The 10371-nt window shown below is 41.5% G+C and overlaps 1 protein-coding gene across 1 annotated transcript in view; it reads left to right on the top strand.

The window, feature by feature from the left end:
• The window catches only part of LOC139312978 (A.superbus venom factor 1-like), a 104197-nt gene continuing 93826 nt past the window's right edge, over window positions 1-10371 (top strand). The window contains exon 1 of the mRNA XM_070938224.1: window positions 1-73. Within this exon, the coding sequence (XP_070794325.1) occupies window positions 3-73 (71 nt within the window). The 5' untranslated portion in view covers window positions 1-2. The remainder of the gene's footprint in view (window positions 74-10371) is intronic.

Raw genomic sequence — 10371 nt, 5'->3', positions numbered from 1 at the left:
TCATGGAGGGGATGGCTCTTTGTCTGGTGGCTGCTCTATTGATTTGTTTTCCAGGGTCTTCCCATGGAAGTCTGTAAGTATCACATATATTTCAGCAGGGAAAGTAAAGCAGTGCTGGGAAAGCCTTGTGGTCCTTTGCAGGGTAATGAATTTGCTTACAGGTGTCGCAAACACTTGTGGACTTGACAATCTGTGCTAAGCAGAACTATCATGTCCAAAGTTATGGTGCTTTATAGAGTACTGAATTTACTTGCAGGTGTCTCCAAATACTTTCTTAAAAAGTCAAAATATCCCATGACAGGAGTAAAAGTATTATAATCATCAATAAGGGGAACTGACAGGCCCTGAAGTTCTAAGCTGAGGCATTGTCCTTGGAGTGAAGATTTTCTGGACAAATATAAAGACCTCTTGTTCTCAGTTATGGCTGGGGGCCATCTAAATTATTGCCATTGCTAAGCATACTATTTCTGAAGCATCAACAACTTCCAGAAAACAATAAAATTGAACATCTAGAAAACAGCCATCCCACATTCTTTGTTTCTGATGTCTTCAAGTAACCTTTTCCCATTATGGCCAAGTGACACAGAGACTGGTCTACCTGCTTGTTTTAAGAAAATATCTATTTTGTTGTGCGTACCTATACTGGAAAACCAGATATGACTTTGCAGCAGGCATACAGTATGTGTAACTAAATGACATATGAGTGATAGCAGCCATGAGGCTGACTATACTGTATTTCTCTGGTCCCAGTATGGAGTATCAGGTACTGAAAAAGCAAAAGACAGGAGAAGAAGGAGGCAGAGAAGGTGATTTGTCAGTATACATATAACAACTCTTATTGCAGAAAGAAAAGTAAATGTGTAATTCTGGTCCAGAAGCCAATGTTTAAGCCCTTTACCTTAGGGGTGACTTCCTTTTCCCCTTAGGAAAGCAATTGGAAAGGTAGGATTTGTGTTGGGGGTATGTGGTCAAGTGGTATTGTAAACAGTCAGGTTTGTGATTTTCGACAAGCCCTCCCATCTTTCCCTTCAAAATGTGACCATTAATGAATAATTAATTTGTTAAAACAATTAATCCCTTTTAATAATTTAAACAATACAGCCAAAAGACGAACAGAGGTAGATGTAAGCATTTCGTATAGACTCATCAGTATCTACATTACAATAACACAGTTAAACTCAGCCTCAAATATAACATCTAGCAAGAGCACTAATTAAACCTATAAGGTATGCAGGAAAGCAACCAATGACAAGCCTTATGCCCATGGGAGGCGTAGATTGACATAAAGCTATTTCTGCATGCACAAGGGAGGCTTCAAATGGTTAATGGCACCTCAGCAAACCACAGGAAACTAGAGTTCCTGTGGCACAGTAGAACTTTAAACACAGAGTATGGATCCACCTGGTGGCCTGTAGCTAGTAAGTGTCTTGAAATGGCCGAAGAAGGCATTTTATGGCCATGATTTGCTGTTGTTGTTGGATTACTCAAGACTATCTGCACTCATTTCGAAAGATGCTCTATTATTCTGAAAGCTAAACACCTATCAGTTCTGCCAATGTAATTGTCTCCACAATTACAAACAAATTGGTAAACACAATGAGTTTTGGCGCTGATAGGTTGTGCTTCCTTAATTAGGGGCAGCGGTAGCCTCTGGGTTTGATGTAATATGTGAAGCTCAGCCATACTGAAAGTTGCTTCAATTTGTTTGTAAAAGTACAGATGACAGACTCAACAATTCCTCTGGTGCAATATGAACTTCCTAAGTGTCAGCCTCCGCCTTTATATTGCTTGCTTGCTTCGGCTGCCATTGTAATGGGGTGAGGGGGGAACTGTCTGGGTATTTGGGAGGGGGGAAGTGAGCTGGTGGAGATGTCTCATAACAGGGAGTGAATTGGAGAAAGTTTTCCTCAGCGCTTTCTCTTTAGCTGGAAGGCGTGCAGATAACCAGTCAAGGTCAACCGTCCTGACATACCAGAAGGATGGAGCCATCTGAAGCTGCACCCCACATGACACTTTGGGGGGATGTGGATTGGATAATCCTGACTGGACCCTTGGGGGGGAGGGTTTTGGGGATGCTTTCTATATGTAATTTTTGCGCCTATTGCCTCAGACCTTGTTTTTCTTTGGTTGCATTCAGTTCATACCCAGTAAAAGTTCTTTTCGCTATAAAAATGGAGTCGGAGGTTTTCTTTCTTGAGTACTAAAAGGAGGCATACCTGACATTAAGCAAGGTCTGAAATTAACAGCCATCCAGGAAAAGCTACTGTGGGGACTGAGCAAAGAATGTCTGACCAAGACAGTGACCAGGAGGACATGGGGGCTGCTGGATCCACTACCTCCCAGTCACGCCCCAGCTGGGAAGCTTTGGAGTGGATGGCTGATTTACAGTTTGAGGAAAAGCCAGTGAGAGCCAAATGGTCGCTGGGCATGGGGAGGTTGCCAGAGCTGGAGGAGAAACCCCCCCCAGGAATAACAACTAACAGACGCCGACACGCAGATGCTGCCTGGCAGGAAGAGCAGAAAGAAGACCTCCTGCTGACCCAGGCTCTACAACTACTGAGAGAGGCTTGTGAGAGTCGAAGAGCCTGTGAAAGGTATGGAAAGCCTGCCCATGGATTGCCTGCCAGTGGGGAGGCTGATCGTCCCGGGGATGAAATTGAGACTTCAGCTTGGAAGAGAGATCCAAAGCCTGGAAAGAGGCAGTTCAGGCCTCTGGAACTCAAGCAGTGGCTGCGATCCAGGGCCCCCCTGCTAGACAGGCATTGCCACGGGGGCGGAAAAAGCCCAAAATCCCCTTGCTACCACTAAAATATGGGGAAGATCCAAAAGGACTGGGGTTCTTCTTAACCCAAGTGTGGAACAACATGCAAGAATGGGGAGGAGGATTTCACCTCAGATGCCACACGCGTGAGATGCGTTACCAAGGCCCTGGAGGGGATGGCAGTTGAGTGGATGGCTGCACCTGGAACAAGCCACCCTCCTCACCCCACAAGGGGGCTCCAAAGGCTGTCCAGGGACTCGCGGGCTCCAAATCAAAGTCCACTGCGTGCTTCAGATGTGGAAAGGAGGAGCACTGAGCGGCTGATTGTTTCTTTAAGCCTGGACCCAAGGTGACCCCTGGTGGAGGGAACAAACCTCCTGCCAAACCCTGCAAGACCGCCCTAAAAGGGGTGGAAGTCATTGAGTTCGCTCCTCCGAACCAGGGAGAGCTGGGAACTCCGACCCCCACCAGTGACAGCGACACCGAAACTGATTCCGACGAGGACCTCATGGTAAGTCAGAGTGAGGGACCCATGAGCATCCCGATGGAACTAAAAGTACCATCTACCAGGGCCCACGGGAAGATGCTAGCCCTCCTAGATTCGGGGTGCACAAGGTCTGTCATCAGCCCTGAGATTGTGGAAAAGATGGGTCTAAGACTAAGAACGATGAAAAGGCCCATCACATTCTGTCAGCTAGACGGGTCAGTAGCTGGGGTGGGGAGCCCAGCCCATTTTGTAACCGAACCAATTGAGATGTGGATGGGGGATCACCAAGAAACTCTGAGCTTTATTGTGGGGATAAACCGCCTGGGCTCTGGTAACTACTGGAGCAGCCAGATGTTTCAAGGGGACAACCGGATGAATCACTTCCGCCTGAGCACTATTGTATTGAGGTAGTCTTGAAAGAGCATCTGCCATAAATTTCTTTCCCCCAGGAAGGTAGCGCAGAGAGAAATTAAAGCGGTTAAAGTGTTGGGCCCAGCGGACTTGCTTAGGTGACAACTTCCAGGGCGTTTTTAGGGCCTCTAAGTTTTTTTGATCAGTCCACACCACAAAAGGGTGCTTCGCCCCTTCCAGGAAGTGCCTCCATGTTAGCAACGCCCAGCGAACAGCAAAAGCCTCCTTCTCCCAGATAGCCCATCTCCTCTCGGTTTCAGATAGTTTCCGAGAGGTATAGGCACAGGGTTGTAAACTTCCCTCGGCATTGGCTTGAAGTAACACTGCCCCAATGGCCACATCGCTGGCGTCAGCCTGGACGACAAATGGGTCCTCCATGTCAGGGTGTTTAAAGACCGGTTTGGCGGCAAACAGTCGTTTCAGTTTTTCAAAGGCCGCCTGGCATTTCATAGTCCACTTGAGAGGCCGGGAAGGTTTTGGCTTCGCCTCTCCCTTTGTTTTCAGGAGGTTAGTAATCAGTAAGGCAATCTTTGCGAACGAGGGGATGAACTGTCTATAGAAGTTAGCAAATCCCAGGAAGCTTTGTAGTTGTTTGCGGGTACGTGGCAGCGGCCATTCCAGGACTGCCCGAACTTTTTCCGGGTCCATTTCTATCCCCTCATGCAAGATGCGGTACCCCAAATAGTCAATTTTAGTCTGGTGGAATTCACATTTTGACAACTTAGTATACAGTTCAGCAGCTCTAAGTTTTTTCAGGACAGCTCTCACCAGCTTTACGTGTTCGTCTATGGTCTCTGTGTAAATAAGAATGTCATTCAGGTAAACCAAGACCCCCTTGTAAAGGTGCTCATGCAGCACTTCATTGATCAGTTGCATGAATACTGCGGGGCCCTTGTAATCCGAAAGGGAGCACCCTAAACTGGAAACATCCCAGTGGGCAATTGAAAGCTGTTTTCCATTTGTCACATTCTTTAATCCGAACTCTATAATAAGCCTCCTGTAAATCCAATTTAGAAAAAATCTTCCCCTTGGCCAGGTGGGCTAGCATGTCTTTCATGAGGGGTAGGGGGTAGGCATTTTCCACACAAATAGCATTTAAATTCTTATAGTCAATGCACAGACGAAGAGACCCATCTTTCTTCTCCCAGAATAGCACCAGGGCGGATACTCGCAGCCTAGCTGGTTGGATGAAGCCGCATTTTAGGTTTTTATCAATAAAGTCTTGTAGCTCCCCCAGCTCCCAGGGGATCATTGGGTAGATTTTTAGTTTAGGGAGTTTCACCCCTGGAAGGATTCCTATATTACAGTCGGTAGGCCGATGTGGGGGGCAGCACATCTGACGCCTTCTCACTAAACACCTCCCAGAGGTCCCAGTACTCTTTTGGGATTTTTACCTTCCCCACAATGTGTAATGTTGCGGTCGCTGCCAACTCACTCACTGCTTTGGCCACGCAATAGGGGTTCCCCCTCTCTTCCCTTGCTGGCTAGAGTGGATGCGCAACACGCCCATCCTCCAATTTATGCGCAGGTTCCATTTTCGGAGCCAAGGCAGTCCAAGTAGAAGGGGTCATTCCATGCCAGGGGCCACTGAAAATATCCATGCTGTTTATCGGTGCCCTCCCACAGAAATGCGTGCCATCCTCATTGTAGGTCGAATCCTTCCAAAGTCAATAATCTTTTATTTTTAAGTTCCATCCATTCCTTGATCCAAATTAGTGCTGATGCTTTATAATATGTTTCCCAGTCCAGTAGTGCCAGTCCTCCTCTTTCTCTTGTATCTTGTAGGTGTTTTGTTTTAATTCTTGCTTTCTTCCCTTGCCATATGTAGTCTGCTATTAATTTATTAAAATCCTTAAAGAAATTATTCCCCGGTTTCATTGGAATCACTTGGAATAAGTATAAAATTCTAGGTAGAACATTCATTTTAATTGAGGCGACTTTTCCCAAAAGAGATAGTTATAGTTTTTTCCAAATTTCTAAATCTTTTTTAATTTGTCTTGCCAATTTATCATAATTATCCTCTCTAATTGATGAGCTTTTATTGGTAAGCCATATTCCTAAGTATTTTACCCTCTTTGTCATTTCTATATCTAATTGGTCTTCTAATTCTTTTTCTTGTTGGTTTTTCGTTAGTATCTTTGTTTTTTGTTTATTGATTTTGAGTCCGGCTACACTCCCGTATTTTTCTATTTTATCTAATAATTTAGTGCCAGTTGTTATCGGTTGTTTTATGATGAATACCATGTCATCGGCGAAAGCTTGGAGTTTGTATTCCTCCCCTTTGATTTTCAGACCTTTTATTTCTTTATCTCTTCTGTTCTCCTTTAAGAGAGTTTCTAAGGCTAATATGAATAACAGAGGGGACAGAGGACACCCCTGTCTCACTCCTTTTGATATCGGAAATTGTTCCGTCAAGTCGCCATTTATTGTTATTTTTGCCGTTTGGGAGGAGTAAATTTTCTTTATCATATTTATGAATTTGTTGCCAAATTTCATAGCTTCCAATTGCAGTACAAGAAATTTCCAATTTAGGTTGTCGAATGCCTTCTGTGCGTCTAAAAAGATTAGGGCCGCTTGTTTATCTGAATTTATTTCATAATATTCTAATACGTCCATTATTAATCTCATATTGTTTTTTATCTGTCTCTTTGGGATAAAGCCATTTTGATAGGAGTGAATGTATTCATTAATTATTTTCTTAAGTCGTTCTGTAATAATCAATGTAAATAATTTTTAGTCCACATTTAAAAGTGATATCGGTCTGTAATTTTTAATATGTATATGGTCTGTCTGTTCTTTTGATATCAGTGTAATAATAGCCTCTGTCCAGGAGTTAGGAATTGTAGCTTCATTCAGGACTCCAAGTAAAATTTCATCTATTACGTGTTGACAAGATTTGTAAAACTCTGCAGGTATACCGTCCGATCCTGGGGTTTTTTTTTTTTTTTTTCCTCGCCTCTGTTAGTTCTGTCATCGTGATTGGCCTGTCCAATAGGTCCCTATGTGTTTCTTCTAGTTCTTTGATGTCAGCTTCATTTAAATATTGTTTGATGTCCTCTTCTGAGGACTCTTCCTGTTCATACAATTTTTGGAAAAATGTTTTGGCTATGTTCTTTTTATCCTTATGCCTATAATATATCTCTCCTGTGTCGTCCTGTAATTGATATATTGTCCTTCTCTCTTTTTCTTTCTTCAATTTGTACGCCAGCCATCGTCCTGTCTTGTTCGCGTGTTTGAAATGGTTTTGTTTTATTGATTCGATTTTCCTGGCTATTTCTGTTTGTGTGATCAAATTTATTTTGTGTTTTGTCAAGTTTATTTTTTCTTTGATCGTTTTGTTTTGAGGTTCATTCTGTAGCTCAGATTCATATTTTTTAAGATCTTTCAATAAATTTTCTTTCTTCTGTTGTTTTTCCTTGTTTTTCTTTGCCAAATATGCTATTGTCAGGCCTCTTATATAGGCTTTTGCTGTGTCCCATAAGTTCTGGAGGGAGGTTTGCTCTTTAATGTTGATTTCAAAAAATATTTTCATTTCTTTTTCTATCATTTGTACATAGTCTTTATCTTTCAAAATCTCAGTGTTCATCATCCATCTCTTCTTCTTCCGATAGCCTTTCCAAATTATTTTTACGGGACTGTGGTCTGCCCAAATATTTGTCATTATTTCTATTTCTTCTAAGTCTTTCCTAAGATCCATTGTCATCCAGGCCATATCTATTCTGGACCAGGATGAGTGTGGATTGGAGTAAAAGGTATACTGTTTTTTTTCTTTATTTATTTCCCTCCAAGCATCCTGGAGGCATAGTTATTGCGCCATTTCCCTAAAGGTATCTGGAAGGGTCTTTTTCCTAATTTTATTTTTCCTGGTACTCCAATAGTCTTTTTCCGTGTCTGAAATTGCATTGAAATCACCTATCATGCAAATGTTTTCGTAGTCCAGATCTTTTACTTTGTTGTGTATGTTTTTGAAGAAAGCACGTTGATTCTCATTTGGCGCGTAAATCGAAATCAATAATATTGTTTTTAATTCCATTTGTAATTCGATCATTAAAACTCTTCCCTCCTCGTCTGCATATACCTGTTTTGATTTTAGGTATTTCCTAATGTAAACTGCAATGCCTCTTTTCTTTTGTTCTGCTAGTGAGGTGTAAAGGTTTCCTAATCTTGTATTTTCTGATATCTGTTGGTGTTGTTTTTTGATATGGACTTCCTGTAAGTTTATTATATCCATCTCCAATTTTTGTAATTTGGTAAATGTCTGGGTTCTTTTAGTTGGGGCATTTAACCCATTTATATTAATTGAAATCATTTTTATTTCCTGTTCCATTTTTCTTCCTATTTATTTGTTGTCTTTGGTTTCCTTGTGTTTCTTGTTATTCTTTGCGTTTTTCCCTTCTTTCTCCATTCTTTCTCTCTCCAGTCTTCTCTTCTCCTCTTGTTCCTCTTCTGTTTCTTCTGTAGGTTGTTCCTCTTGGCTCTTATTCTCCGATTCCTCTCTGGATTCTTGATCTTCCTCCAGGACGAAGTGTTGGTCAAAAAATTCCTGGGCTCCTTCCAGACTATCTATCTTAAATTTCTTGTCCTGCTACGAGATTAAGATGCCCTCTGGTAGCAGCCAACGGAACATCACTTTGTGTTTATTTAGTTGTGTTGTGAGGAAGCTGTAGTTTTTCCTCTGGTCCCTTACATGTCTCGGAATTTGTTTCAGTGTTATTATTTCTTTCCCTTTGTAGAAAATCGCGTCTTCTCTCATTTTTCTGTATAACTCCTCTTTTATCGTTTTCTTTGTAAATTGGACGTGTACTTCCTTCATCCTATTTTTCCTCTCCCTTACCTGAATATATATCTATATATCTAATTAATTATTAATTACTAAAGTGTTAAGGATATTTATAGAAGTAATTCATAATCCAATAATTTTATTTTGAAGACCTACACCATATAGACCATAGACCTTAGACACTATTACTGATAAAATACTATCATAAATAATGATATTGAAACACAAATAAGAATAGTCCAGTGCATGAAATTTTGGGAGAACCTACAAAAAAGAGTTAAGATGACAAGTACCGGAACAACCACCATAACCAAAGCGAATAAGAAAATAATTTCAAACCAAGCCTCCCCTACAGCATCCCCTGCCCAACAGAGGTCTATAGAAACCATGCTTGGAACAGAAAAAGAGAAGATGGGCTCTATTTCCAGCATGCAAAATATTCAGTCAATTTTGGCAATGATACAGGAATTGATGAATAAGACCCAGGAAACAATTGCTAATAACCATGAGGAGACAAAAAGAAATCACGATGATCTGAAATCCAATGTGGGAGAGATAAACGATAACATAAAGAAAATGGATGACAAGATAGAAAAGATCCAGCAAAACATTGCCAAAAACGAACAAAGGATTCAAAAGACAGAAATCAAAATGGAACAGACAGTCAAGAAAGTAGAAATGCTGGAACAACAACAAATAGCAAGTAATCGAGAACTCGAAGACTCACTCACCTACCTGGTAGCCAGTTAGTTTTGTGACAGTTCAACAACACTGAAAAAAGTTACCTATGTAAGTTCACACTTACAATCATTGTAGCATCTGCAGGGTCACATGATCAAAATTCAGATGCTTGGCAACTGACTCATATTTATGACAGTTGCAGTGTTCCTGGCTCATGTGGTCACTTTTTGTGGCCTTCTGGCAAGCAAAGTCAATGGGAAAGCCAAATTCACTTAACAACCATGTTACTAACTTAGTAACTGCAGTTACTGTGGCAAGAAGGGTCATAAAATGGGGCAAAATTCATTTAACAAATGTCTCGCTCAGCAACAGAAATTTTGGGCTCAATTGTGGTTGTAAGTCAAGGACTATCTGTACTTTAACAGAGGGATCCCTAAAGATGCAATCATTGGTATATAGAGAGAAGAGCAATGGAGAGAGCATAGCCCCCAGGGGCATCTGTGCTTATTGCTGGATATTCAGTGTGATTTTCCCTAGCTTTGCCTGTTGCTTCCTATTTGTCAAAAACCTAATAATCCACCTACAAGTATGGATAGCACTGTTAACTGAATAAGTCGAGAGAGAAGAATTTCTGGAATGGTGGTATTGAATGCTGAGCTGAAGTTTACAAAAAGGACTCTTGCATAGATCCCTGGAGATTCAAGCTGTTGCCAAATGTAGTGCAGTGCCATGTTGATACCATCATCTGCCAATCTATTTGCTCAGTTGGCAAACTGCAAGGAGTGTAACAGTGGATTTGTGATGATTTTCAGATGGGCCAGCACTAGCTTCTCAAAAGTCTTAATAACTACAGATGTCAGAGGAACCAGTCTGTACTCTTTCAGCTCCTTGATTGGGGGTTGGGAACTGGGAAGGTAGTAGAAGATTTGAAGCAAGAAAGGACATAACATATCTCTAATGATTTATTAGAGATGTGGGTGAAAATGGGGGCTGAAGTTGAAGTTGTTCAGCCCAGGCTTTCAAGCAGGAAGGATTTACTTCGTCTGGACCTGGTGCTTTTCTGATCTTGACAAGAAGACAGTGTTTGTAAAAGCATATATACGCTATCACAATTAACTTAATTAATTATTGACAATTATCACCATGAACCAGGGGTGAAATCCAGCAGGTTCTGACAGGTTCTGGAGAACCAGTAGGGAAAAAATTTGGATTTCACCCCTGCTATGAACCCTTATCTACGTTTCAATTCTT

The sequence above is a fragment of the Pituophis catenifer genome, unplaced genomic scaffold (genome assembly GCF_029215685.1).
Source record: "Pituophis catenifer annectens isolate HBS135680 unplaced genomic scaffold, rPitCat1.0.hap2 SCAF_2, whole genome shotgun sequence".
Lineage (NCBI taxonomy): Eukaryota > Metazoa > Chordata > Lepidosauria > Squamata > Colubridae > Pituophis > Pituophis catenifer.
The sequence above is the reverse complement of the archived record's forward strand: the minus strand, read 5'-3'. Positions and strand labels throughout refer to the sequence as shown.